Source organism: Nilaparvata lugens, chromosome 5 (genome assembly GCF_014356525.2).
Source record: "Nilaparvata lugens isolate BPH chromosome 5, ASM1435652v1, whole genome shotgun sequence".
Taxonomy (NCBI): Eukaryota; Metazoa; Arthropoda; class Insecta; order Hemiptera; family Delphacidae; genus Nilaparvata; species Nilaparvata lugens.
Genome location: NC_052508.1, coordinates 11,011,456 through 11,025,902, shown reverse-complemented (window position 1 = coordinate 11,025,902; position 14,447 = coordinate 11,011,456). Strand labels below are relative to the sequence as shown.

At 34.4% G+C, this 14,447-nt stretch overlaps 1 protein-coding gene across 1 annotated transcript in view; it reads left to right on the top strand.

The window, feature by feature from the left end:
* LOC111046500 (exocyst complex component 7) overlaps positions 1-14,447 on the top strand; it is a 48,886-nt gene that overhangs the window by 10,887 nt on the left and 23,552 nt on the right. The window contains exons 4-5 of the mRNA XM_039427661.1: positions 7,607-7,724; positions 13,687-13,949. Of these exons, the coding sequence (XP_039283595.1) occupies positions 7,607-7,724; positions 13,687-13,949 (381 nt within the window). The remainder of the gene's footprint in view (positions 1-7,606; positions 7,725-13,686; positions 13,950-14,447) is intronic.

Here is a 14,447-nt window from a genome sequence, read left to right as displayed (position 1 = left end):
TTGTGGATTGTAAACATGGGTTTTACACTGTCCCTTTTCATATAAGTCGATCTCATATTTATATGAACAGAATATACGATACTTCGATGATTGACTGTGGGTGGATATTTCGATCTTTGCCAGGAATAAATATTTTGGTAATCTGTCCTATTCACTTGAAACGAAGGGAAGCCGTGTATCGCATCAGTGTTCATTTGGAACTTGTATTCATTATCCAACTGTAATACATCATTATCTCTACGGAAAAAATTTCGCACTGTGTTGACTTTGTAGATTTCAGAGGGCGGAGCCATTTTGCAAGACATGCACAACCCTTTGAAGGTGTACGTTGGAAAACAGAGCATAGCTTCAGCATAATCTATAATTCTGACTAAGCTCAATTTAAAATCGTAAGAGTGGAAAATGGTCTCTAGGATTGAGTCGGGTATAAGGAATCTCTTTCCACGATCGGAAGTCATGTTGTATTCTTTATCAGATGCTTCAATAGTCATACCTAAAGTATCCGCTATAGTTTTCAAAAAATTAAAATCATTTCCAGTATTATTGAGGAAAGATTTAACTGTTTCGTTTGATATAGATAATGCACCACACACTGTGAGAGCGGGGAACGGAAGGGTCGTTATGTGTTGAGGAGTTTTTGACACTTCAATGGTCATAGGCGTTTCTCTCCATTGGGACATCTTCATTTGGTAGATTGCATACAACGAGATGATGCAGCTTGTCAAAACTATACACCAAAAACATCGCTCAATCCAGTGACGGGAAGGATCACATATGTATTTCACGCCATGCAACGATGTATTCTGACGAAAAGCCTTGAAATGAGGGTTCGCGTTTCTTCTTTTCAGTCTAGGATGTGCGAAAATGTCGGGAGTAGACACGCTCATTCTTGAATCTTACTTTAACACTGACTTCTGCCTGCTACAATGTTGTAAATCTTCATAAAAGTTCAAGTTCATTTCAAGTTCATTTATTGACACACTTTACAATTTACAATAATAAATAATACACAAAACATTACAAAACAATAATATAAAGTGGTTAGGTAACCTCATTTGAAAAAACGTGTTGAGGCACCATCACACTGAAAATAAAGAAAGAGTAGCTTAGAGCCTAGCTAAAATTATATAAAAACTTGATAAATGTTTATAATAAAGAGAAAAAAAATATGTTGAAGAGTACTAAGAGATAAACTGTCCCTTCATAATGTATCATTCACTGCAATATGATAATATCAAAAATACAATATAAAAGTAACTATACTATCTAAACAGAACTCAACATCTTCTAGTGAAAACAACCAAGATTTCAATTCCTTGAGAAAAATTCTTAAATTTAAACTAGAGGACACATGGAAAGGTAGATAATTATAAAACTTTAAAGCACAAAAAGTAAAAAACCTACGAAAAGCTTCAACATTAGCCTTCAACAGAATGACCTTATTTTGAAATCTCAAACGACTAGAGTAAACTCTAGCATTACTTTGAACATTTCCTCCTCTAATGAAAAATATTCTTAAAACTCTAAAGACATATAAATATCTTAATGGCAAAATATGAAATGTTTAAAAAAAAACCATTGCATGTTCCGTTCTAGGTACACGCGCCATTATTCTGATAATTTTCTTTTGTGCAACTAAAAGTGTATTGATATTTGTGAAATAAATACCTCCCCAACAAGTGATCCCATATTGTAGCTTACTTTCAATAATGGAAAAATAGATCAACCTTAATACATTTACATGGCAAATATTCTTTAAGTAGTAGAATGTTCTTAGGGCAGTTCTCAAAATAACAGGAAAGTTACATACTTCCACTATCAAAATGAAACTTGACAAACATTCTCAAGAGCTTCCAGCTAGAAACAACTGAAATTTTACATCATCCAATAAATACTTCTAGAAAATGACTTTCCATACAACCATATTATTTGTACAGATGGAAATTACTGAGATATTGTAATTAATCAAATCAATTAATAATTATTTTTGTTAAATTGGTAGAATGGAATCCAAACTCCGCCACGTCATCAAATTCATTCTATTACAATCATCGCCCTTTTTTCCTACATGCTAATAGTGAGGTCCACGTTAAAATGTCACTGAAGATAGATAGGATAAAAACGTTGCCGAACGTCTGTCTTGTCAATGCCTTCTATAGACGGTAGCTGATACATGTTCATTGATGTAATATTAACTGTTCATTCTCGTTTAAAATAAGTAATATTTATTCAATCAAGCAAGAAATAATATTTCTAATAATTCATAATGCATTTACATAATTAAAATGAAATAATTTGTTGATTAATAATTAATTCTTCATTGTTAAGAGACGATCTGGCAACAAAGCAAAGCGAGAAAGAGATAGCGCTGTCCGCTTTGTTGAATGAAAGACTAGTATAATAGCAATACCATTGCTAATCAAACAATGCCAGTATAACGTGGACCTCACTATAGTTAGACTCAAGTGTTCTATAGTTATCATTCATTATTTTGCCACATTTCTACAATTGTTTGCCCAATTTTTCTTTCAAATAGTCAATAACATATAACAAGAAATAGTAGAATATTTCAGTCATAGTCATTAAACTTATCCCTAAAAACACGTCCAAGTAGACAACTGTGGCATCGATCATCTTATAGTTGTTGTACGTGTATGCCCGAATTTTCGGTTGGAAATAATCGTCCCTAAATAGAATTTTAAGCCTGGTCATTATATTATATTCTGTCCAAAAAATAGGCCCCAGGCCAGATTTTGTGTCAACTGATATCACCTTGTATTCAGTGAAGTTGCAGGATGGCAGGCAGTTGCATGAGTCTCTTCCGTTATTTGTGTTGTAAAAACTGTTTGAAGCAATATTCAAAGCACAAGAACTGTCCTCATGTGAGCAGATGTATGTTGTCTCATTGTGTGGCATGTAAAACAAAACACAACCGCATTCTCGCAAAGCTCTTTTTGTGGAGCACTCGATCAAACAGTTCTGATAAGTGTAATATTGAAAGTAGTCCAGAGATTTTTCGGTTGCAGTATAGCATTGACGGATGGGTTCAACATTGTATAGGAAATCTCCATCGTCTTTTGGATAGTGTAGTATCATTTCCGGCTCTATATTTAACTGAAAATGTTTAAATTTGTCAAGGTGATGCCATCTCATAAACGGGCTGGGGATGTCCCAAGCATTGTGGATTGTAAACATGGGTTTTACACTGTCCCTTTTCATATAAGTCGATCTCATATTTATATGAACAGAATATACGATACTTCGATGATTGACTGTGGGTGGATATTTCGATCTTTGCCAGGAATAAATATTTAGTGAATCTGTCCTATTCACTTGAAACGAAGGGAAGCCGTGTATCGCATCAGTGTTCATTTGGAACTTGTATTCATTATCCAACTGTAGTACATCATTATCTCTACGGAAAAAATTTCGCACTGTGTTGACTCTGTAGATTTCAGAGGGCGGAGCCATTTTGCAAGACATGCACAACCCTTTGAAGGTGTACGTTGGAAAACAGAGCATAGCTTCAGCATAATCTATAATTCTGACTAAGCTCAATTTAAAATCGTAAGAGTGGAAAATGGTCTCTAGGATTGAATCGGGTATAAGGAATCTCTTTCCACGATCGGAAGTCATGTTGTATTCTTTATCAGACGCTTCAATAGTCATACCTAAAGTATCCGCTATAGTTTTCAAAAAATTAAAATCATTTCCAGTATTATTGAGGAAAGATTTAACTGTTTCGTTTGATATAGATAATGCACCACACACTGTGAGAGCGGGGAACGAAAGGGTCGTTATGTGTTGAGGAGTTTTTGACACTTCAATGGTCATAGGCGTTTCTCTCCATTGGGACATCTTCATTTGGTAGATTGCATACAACGAGATGATGCAGCTAGTTAAAACTAAACACCAAAAACATCGCTCTATCCAGTGACGGGAAGGATCACATATGTATTTCACGCCATGCAACGATGTATTCTGACGAAATGCCTTGAAATGAGGGTTCACGTTTCTTCTTCTTTTCAGTCTAGGATGTGCAAAAATTTCGGGAGTAGACACGCTCATTCTTGAATTTCACTTTAACATTGATTTCTGCCTGCTACAATGTTGTAAATCTTCATAAAACAACTGACGAATGCATTGAATACTTTACTGTACTACTAGACTGATAATCAGTTACTTTCAGAAGTAGTAAAAAGCTCAACTAAAGCTAAAAACTCATCACTGCTACGTTGTTGATATCTTTGCTGCTTCTGTATCGCTTGCTCTAATGATACTGGAAAATTACATGCACTTTGCAATTTGGAGCATGTCTTTCCCTTAGGGATTCGCATGGAAAAGTTAATGATGCAATTATGTTATCCCTATGGAGAATGATAATTCAATTCTAAAATTGAAAATGACATTGAAAACGATAATTTCCAATTTCAATTAATCAGACAAAGTAGTTCCAAAGAGGATAGTTGTAGTTTCTATTCTTCTACGGTGGTACTCAATTGAGTATAATCAGAGACAAAAAATCTAATGAAACTGTATCTTTACTCTATGGTATAATACTAACTCGGTGGTTCACAACCGTTTTTGTTTGGTGACCCCCTGAGTATGTATATATATCACTTTTAGTAAACAATTGAATCAACCCCTCACCGTTGCGATGGTTATGGAATAGAGATAAAAATTTCAGGATTCCAAATGAAAAATCACCTATTCAAACATAATTTATTATTCTCGCCATAAAATAATATATACGGTATATTTGCTTTTTGTTACAGTATAATTCATGATCTTTTGAAATGATACTTCCTTAAACCTTATCATTCATCTTCATAACAATATGATGTTAGTTTTCAAATAGGTACAAGTTTGTCAAGTATTTTCATGTTTACCATGTGAATCAATATCAATCCATACAAACTACCAAGTACTATACAATTATATACATTATATAAAAAATGTTCATCATATACAATACTATCAAGATAAACTCTATAAATTCATAAAATTCGTATTTGTTTCTTATATAGATAGATTCTTACATCCATTCACATTTTCGTCGTGATCATTGAATACGAATGTTTTTTTTATAAATAAGAGACAATAAAAATGCTCACTGCTACACATTAAATTAGTAGAAATCGAAAAGGAATGGAGAAGTGAATCACTGAATTGAGATCATTTATTGGGTGAAAATTATCTAAATCAATTGCAGAAATTGAAAAAAAACTCAATCTTATAATAATTTATTTACATTATTTTGTGTGAAATACGCCCTGATGGGTTTCATTTGATTTGATATTGTAATGAGATATGAGAGAATGATATTCATATAACAACTATATGAGAAATGCAAAGGATGATCATTGAACTGTAGGTATTTTAAAATGGGGAGAAATAATATAAATTTAAATTTGAATAATTTCAATAACTAAGATGAAATATTTTGTTAATTAATTATCGATTCTACATTGTTGAAATACGATTTGGCAACAGAGCAAAGCGAGAGAGAAAGAGATAGCGCTATCTGCTTTGTTGAATGATATACAAGGATAGCAATACCATTGCTAATCGAACGCTGCCATTATAACGTGGACCTCACTATAGGTTAAGATACTGTGTGTTATCTTTTCATTAATAGTCTCATTAATAGAACTTATATGGGAATAATACTGGACACGTTCACTGATATGATACTGATATGTGAAAATTTCTTCCCATGTGGGTATATTATTTGTAAATCTTGTAAATAACAAGTTTCAATTAATTGCAACGGCTTGTTGCTTGCGGCTTGTGATACTGTCTTGTTTATGTGATGTAGTGCTTTGCACCAACGACTTTATTTTGCTTAATGCAGTATAAATTATCATTTTGTTATATGTTCTCATGTACTTGTTTTTGACGAACCAATCGCTACAATGTAAGCTTTACATTCCGGTAGTCGCGCCCCTTCTCTGTCACACGAGCAATCGCATGTTGTACTTTTTACAACATCCAATTTTCCAAGTGTTATGTACTCTGTTTACTGTCAAAACATATTCATTAATTGTATAATTACTTTTTCCATCTTCTTGGATTATTTTACGCCTATGAACATTTGGATGATTACCATTTCATAGCCCAATAAGGTACACCAAGCAAAGCCATCAATTCTGTGTTATTGGTTCGTTTACAGTCCCCATATACAGTCTTTCCCTATCTTATGCACAGTGCGACTCATGCACTGTCACGACTAAATGGCACCCAAAGATTGAACAATTGCTCGGTTGATACTGCAACTCAGTGGAGTGATGGGGAGAAAGTTTTGGAATGCATTGGTCACTCATTCACTTACATCACCCCATCCAATAGTTTTGTGCAGTAAAAAAACTGACACTGTTGTACTTTTTTCAACAGCGCGACTGCCAGAAGGTTAAAGGTAATAAATATCATTTATTTATTGCTTGGTTTTTATCAATAACACAAAATTCGGCAGATGAACTCATTGATGCGCAATAAGAGATATTCAGTGACACGGGAAGATTACAGTAAGTGATTAATAAATTGAGAAACATTTTCCTATTTAATCGTCAAAATAGGAACCATAAACGACAGTAATTTGAGGGAATCAAGCACAAAGTTACATATATGTATTATGAGTATACCCTGCTTTAGTGAGGTCCATGTTATAATGGCAGTGTTTGATTAGCAATGGTATTGCTATCCTTGTCTATCATTCATCAAAGCGGTTAGCGCTATCTCTTTCTCGCTATGCTCTGTTGCCAAATCGTCTTTTAACAAAATATTTCATATTATATGGAAATTCATTATGAAATTATTGAAAAATTAAATTTCTTGCTTAATTAAACATAATTGATTATTTTTTACATGCATTTATTTTATGAGTATACTCTTCTTTAGTGAGGTCCAAGCCATAATGGCAGTGTTTGATTAGCAATGGTATTGTTATCCTTGTCTATCATTCAATAAAGCGGTTAGCGCTATCTTTTTATCGCTATGCTCTGTTGCCAGATCGTCTTTTAACCATGTAGAATTAATAATTAACTAACAAAATATTTCATCTTATTATGATAATTCATTATTCAATTATTGAAAAATATAATTTCTTTTTCAATAAAATATAATGGATTATTTTTTCATACTGTATATGTATTATGAGAATACTCTGCTATTGTGAGGTCCATATTATAATGGCAGTATTTAATATTAGCAATGGTATTGCTATCCTTGTCTATCATTCAACAAAGCGGATAGCGCTATCTCTTTCTCGCTATGCTCTGTTTCCAGATCGTTTTTAACCATGTAGAATTAATAATTATTGAACAAAATATTTCATCTTATTATGAGAATTCATTATTCAATTATTGAAAAATATAATTTCTTGCTTAATGAAATATAATTGATTATTTTAAACGAGAATGAACAGTTGATATTATATCAATAAACCTGTATCAGCTACCGTCTATAGAAGGCATTGACAAGACAGAGGATAGCGCAACGTTGTTTTCCTATCTTTCTCCACTCCCATTATAACGTGGACCTCGCTATAGTCAAAAGTGAATAAATTCAAAATCCTGTTTATCATAATTATACTTTTTTTTTGTTACAGTCCACTCTTTTCAATACCGGAGGAGATTCATTGAACCGAGAACTGAAAGAGCTGCTACTGAAACATAGCAAGCCGATCCCACCGATGACTCTTCTCGATTTGGTGGCCACTGATGACGGTAAATTAACATTTACAATAACAATAAAATTTGGACTGTTGTATAAATTAGAATTTGAACCGTTTTGGGCTTATAAGCCTGTGGTACTTTTCTGTAAGTTGTGTAATTCTTAATGATTGAATAAATAATTAAATTAATTAAATAAAATCAACACTTATTTAACATATAACCTGCCCTCAAAAACCTACATAATAAAACCTACACAATAATAGAACCACATAACACAATCCCACATATCAGTATCAGTAAAAGTTACCGGCGCAGTGAAAATGTAATTTTCCTCCACCTACTGTCTCAAGTACTTACTTTACTCCCTGAAACATAATACTAAAGTGTCACTTTTTCGCTCTCGGTAGTAAAAAACAGAAAAACTTCCTAGGGAGGAAAAGTGACTCCATTAAAATAAAATGGGAAGCATCTCTATTTTAAAAACTTACATTGTAATAGGTTAGAAGGTCTAAGCTCAGATGAGAAGATTGAATGATAGAGTCCCAAAACAAGAGATAAACCGGCATCTCTAACCTCTATAAAAAATCGTAACTTTAACTTGCTATCTTGATTCCTGACGCCGTGCAGACTGATATCAGTTGTAACTTTCACTATTATTGACCAGACAGAATAAATTCTCAAACGTTTTTATCACAGAATATCACTTTCTGTATCAGAATATTACTTTCTGTAATATTTAATATAACTTTGATGTAACTTTCTGTTACATAGACAGAATACATTGTACTTAAATATAACTTTCTGTTACATAGACAGAAAAAAATTGGACTTTAATATAACTTACGTATACATTATAACTTGAATATAACTTTCTGTTATTGGGTATCTTTAAAAGTTATATCTCTAACTCATCTTACAAATATTAATGCTGCTGGTTTACGCCAATGGCGTTGCTTAAACAAAAAATGTAAGGCTGCTTTGAAAACAGACAGGGAAATAACAAAGATAGTAGAAATGAGTCAGTCAATCTCACATAATCACCCCCCTCCTGACAACAGATCCGATTATATCGGCGAAGACTCTCTTAATGAAGAGACAACTATTGTTGACGACCTCGACTCTCTCAACGATACGGATAATGTTCTGTCCTCCGTTTCTGGTGTGCCGACGGATACTGATTGCAGCACTCCGATAAATTTAAATTCTTCCCTCCATCCTGGTCCAAATGAATCGAATGAATTGAATTTAAACAATAACACATGCATTGATTCATTGAAAAAAGGAAATCTAGACTTGATTGAACAGATGGCTGTATTGAGACAGCAATGGAATGATGCGTTGAACCATTGCATTGAGGTGGACAAGCAGCTAATAGAGTGCAGGGAGGTAACTGATCGCATGAAGATTAAATAGAGGTGCTGGAAGCTGAGAACTCCACTTTGAAAAATGAGAAAGAAACACTCGGGTAATGGCCGGAACCAATGATATGGACGACGAGTGCACGAGACATAAAACTCAAATTGACCTGCAACCTGTTTTTGAAACTGCAAAACGAACGAATCTATCAATATGTACTGTACCCTGTAGATATGACAGACCACAAATGAACTTTCACGTCACGAAATTTAATGAATGGCTGACCAGGGCAATATCTCGTACTGATGATATAGATATATTGGACCTAGCGAAATTCGAAAGAGGAGATTATACTCGGCATGGCCTACATTTGAACAAGAGTAGTGGAAAAGAGAAGTTGAGGAAACTTATTACAAGACACGTTATTGGCAAAAGAACCAATAAGGATGTTACTGGGCTTAGTAAATCACATGTAAATAGAGTAAATAGTGTAGAAATTGGCTGCTTTGGAGTTTCAAATTTGGATTCATATAATAGCAGATCAAATAATTTTTTATAAGTGCCAGTGAATCTTGTGCAGATTATCAAGCAAATACAATAGACAGACAAAAGACTCATCCTCATAGAAACAATAAGCAGGACCATAAGAATAGGAATGATAGAATAACAAAAAACTCACCTAGATATAATAGACCATTAACAATATTCCATCTCAACATCCAAAGAGGACTGCAAAGTAAACTAGACAGACTGCTTATCGAGATAGACAAATATTCTCCAGACATATTGATCATTTCGGAACATGGTTTGAGATTTGAGCAATTAATATAACAAATATTGAAGGATATAGACTGTTAAGTGAGTACTGCCGGTCAGAAAAAATGTGGGGTGGCATTGCACTATTCGTAAAAAATGACATATCTTTGGAGATTGAAAAGACTCAACTAGGTGATATAAGTGAGCCAGCTGAACAAATCTTTGAAACTGTAGCAATGAAGTTGAAATATGGATCTCGTAACCTCATTCTGATAGGAACTTATCGGTCCCCAAGTGCTAACACAACAGCTATATTCTTAGAAAAATTAGCCCATCTTCTACAGCACCAAGCAAGAAATAATAATCATATTGTTATTTTGGGAGATGCGAATTTTGATATTTTAAAAACAGGCAACCAAGGAGTAAAATACCTGCAAAATTTACTGATTGAATATGGGTGCCGGATTTGTGACATTCCTATAACAAGGAAAACTCAGAGCACAGCATCCAGTATTGATGGCTGCTACACAAACATACAGAAGGAAGACATACACGTTCTAGCAGAAAGCTCAGCTATATCCGATCATCACCATTTAATATGTAAAATAAAAAATAAGAACAGAGCTCAGGAACCAACATTTCAATACTCTCGAAATTCTTCAAATGCAAAACTGTCTGATTTAAAAAATCTACTAAAATCAACGAACTGGGAATCAGTATACACACCAGCCTCTGTTGAGATGAAATATAACAACTTTTTAAGGATAATGCGCAATTCTCTTGACCAGATTATGCCCAGGATATCAAAAAAGATTAATACAACTAAGAAAGCCATATTTTGGGACAGCAAAATTATCCAATTGAAAGCCCATTTAAAACAAGACCAAGGCAGATATACACTTACAGGATCAACTAATGATAAAATAAAGTACCAAGAATCTAAACAAATCTATGATATGGAAGTGAAAAAGAGAAGAAAACAACATGCCATAACCAAAATCATGCAGTCTGATAATAAAAGCAATTTGGAAACATGTAAATAAAGAGCGGAACAAGCAGTGCAGTCATTCCAAAAACATCAGCCTTGTTGACAAGGGCAATCAAATTATGGATCCACACTTGATCAATAGTATTTTCAATGGACAGTTTACAACACCAAACCCTCATCCTAACCAACAGAATAGTACTCAAATAGTTCCAAACAAAAACATACCAGCTCTCTTAACATTCAAAAGAATTACACAGTCTCATTTGGACATTCTTTTCAATAGACTCAAATCAAATAACTCAACTGGATTTGACGAGCTATCGGGAAGGATGATAAGATACTGTAAAAAAGAAATAATCAAGCCCATATTACATATTATAAATTCTTCTCTTAGTCAAGCAGCCTTACCCACGAAATTAAAGATAGCCAAGGTACATCTCACACACAAAAAGGGAGACAAACAAGATCCTAACAATTATAGGACGATAGCCAACCTGCCCATTGTATCAAAACTTCTGGAACGAACAGTTTACGATCAGTTAGTCAACCATCTGGAGAATAATAAACTGATAACAAGTTTCCAACATGGGTTTAGGAAGGGGCGGAGTACTAACACAGCTATAGCCGACTTATGCAGCACAATAAATGAGATCTGGGAGGATAAAAGGATAGCATCAGGACTATTTCTGGACCTCCAAAAAGCTTTCGATAATCTTGACCAAAATATACTGATTTCTAAGCTCAGACAGCTCAACATAAGCGAACTGGCCTTACGTTGGATCCAGAATTATTTCTCTGAGAGATTTCAATACGTGGACATATTATACCAGAACGAAACAAGCTTACAAAACATCCACTCATCTATGAAGAAAGTCACTAGGGGAGTACCTCAGGGGTCAATCTTAGGACCTTTTTTTCCTTATTTATATTAATGATTTCCCAGAGCTACTCACAGAAAACAAAACGTGCATCCTTTTTGCTGACGATACTACCATTATTTTACCTACCAATCAGAAAGCAAACAATAGTGGAGTTAGCCTAGCATTTGAAGAAGCCACATCAATCTGCAATAGTCTGAAACTCAATATCAACAAGAAAAAGACAACGCTCATCAACTTCACACCAAACAACTGCAATAGAGAGGATGAGGAGTTGAGAGAGGACAGCATGCTGGCGGTGGGCTCTACTAAGTTTCTTGGTGTGATGGTCGATAAGAACTTGAGCTGGAAACAGCATTGCGACTACTTATCTAAGAAATTATCCTCAGCACTTTATGTGATACGACGAATAAGAAATACTACGGATGAAAAAACGGCTCTAACTGCTTACTATTCGCTGTTTACTTCGCACCTGCGATATGGGATTGTTGCCTGGGGAGCTGCACCCCAAAACTGTCTTGACCAAATACTTAGAATACAAAAAAGGCAATAAGAACAATTTTTCAAACGAATGTAATTGAGCACTGCAGGCCTCTGTTTCTGGAAAACAAAATTTTTACAGTAATATCTATATACATCTTGGAAACTATAATACTAGCAAAAAACTCAAATCCACCTTTAAGAGGCAATCAACATAGCTGCAACACAAGAAATAAGACCACGATTCTTCAACCTTCTCCCGCTACATCTCAAAACTATTGAGAGCAAAAAATTATTTTTCTCAGAATTAAAAAAATACTTGATTGTATAAGGCCATATTATGCAGTTTCTGAATACACAGAGGAACATACTTTCCAGCACTTGCGAAAATAAACTATTAAGATTTGACAATTAGATTATTTATATTAAAAATAAATAAATATTTTTTTTATTTATATCAAATTTTGATATTGAGATTAATAATAAAACTTGACAATTCCCCGTTCAATTGACTGTGGCGAAGAACTGAAACTGAACTGAACTGAACTGAACTGGAGAAAGCATAATAGAGGTGTCTGTCATTGAGTCAACTGAATTCAATACCACAACCAGAAATTTGATCAACTCGTAAAATATATATTTCTATGATATTATATTTTTAATATTAGTAGACGATACAAATTTATACAATTTAAAAAATATTTTATTCCATTCAAAATACCAGCCAACAAATATTTTTGATCTGCAATTCAAATCAGAAACGCGTGATCTGGAGTCAGCCATTTTTGGTAGCCACCCAGCTGATATAATTGTTACAATTTTACTGCCGATGAATAGCGCAATCAGCAGTGCCAATCAGACGACCGGTTTTTAGGTTTTAGATTTTAGGTTATGTTGTTAGGAAACATTGTCACCAATACGTATGTTATTTAAATGATTTTATTTGCAGTTTCTATAAAATAATGTAGATGGAGGAAAAATGTTGTGTACATCACGAGCGAAAAATACTTTTTCTCCCTCAGGAAAATTGTTGCCCTCGGCTTTGCCTCGGGCTTCAAAATTTTTCCCACAGGGAGAAAAAGTCATACTTATCACTCTAGATATACAAATAACTATTCCATGAGTTCATGATTGGAATATTCCTACTCAGCACGGCCGATAATTCATTAACTTGGTTCATTAAAAAATGTACATTCGTCGAGCTCAAAGCATACTTTCAAACAGTTTGAAGCTCTTAAAAAGTTCAAAAACGTGTCAAACCAAGGAACAAATCATATGAATCTTATTGAAAATTCCTTCCTCTTTCCAACCATATTCTTAGAATTAGATTCTGACTGAAAATTTTCTAGTTAGTGACGTTTTTCAAAAATATTGTAAAAACGATGTTGTATCTAAGGTGGATTTGAGAAAATTTTACTAAACGTTTTTCGTTGCAAATTTCATGTAGAATCTATGGTCTCCTGCCGTTTTAACTATAGTGGGACGACATCCTGTATTGATTTCTCTTTGATTTGTGTTTTCGTCATTCAAACTTTAATTTGATTTGATTTTGCAGAGCTGTTAGCAGACGATACTTCGTCAGTTTCGTCTTATACCCAGTTCCCTGACGCGGTTAGCAGTCAGCTGACGGCCATCGCTGATTGGCTGGTGACGCAGGGCGGAGGAGGCGTTGGAGTGGAGGGGGGCGAGTACATGTCGGTGTATGCGCGTGTGCGCGCCACTGTTATGCTCAAATCGCTGCAACTTCTCAAGGAACAGCAGCGAACGGGTAGTGGTGGAAGCGTGCAGGGGGTGGGGGGTGCCTCGTCCCCTATCATGGTAAGAATAAAAACTAGGAATTGAATTATAGTTTAAAAATCTGGTGTGGCTCACTCACACAACTTTCCTTGCCGTTATGAAAATTGATCACCAGACGCTAGTGTTCACGCGCATCTCAAGTCTACTAATCAAAGATATGAGCCAGCTGGTGGCAGGACAATAAAGCTGGAGAAGCACGATGTGTGCTATCTCTTCATAGTGAATGATTTAATAGAATCAACAGTTGCCAACAGTTTGCAATTGAATAATCACATTTTCTCGAATTTCGAGCTTATTTTCAATTTTAGGTGAAAATGTTACAGAACATAAATTGTAGAGATATTTTGCTTAATCTTTTCCACTTGAAATTTTTTGTTGAAATTGCATCTGAAGCCTGATAATTGAGAATCTGAAATTAAACTTTGCATAGATTGGGCGGAGCTCCTGAAATTTTTACAGATATGGGACTTGTGGCAGTTAATAGAGCTTATCAATGAAAATTTTAGGTATAAATTTGAT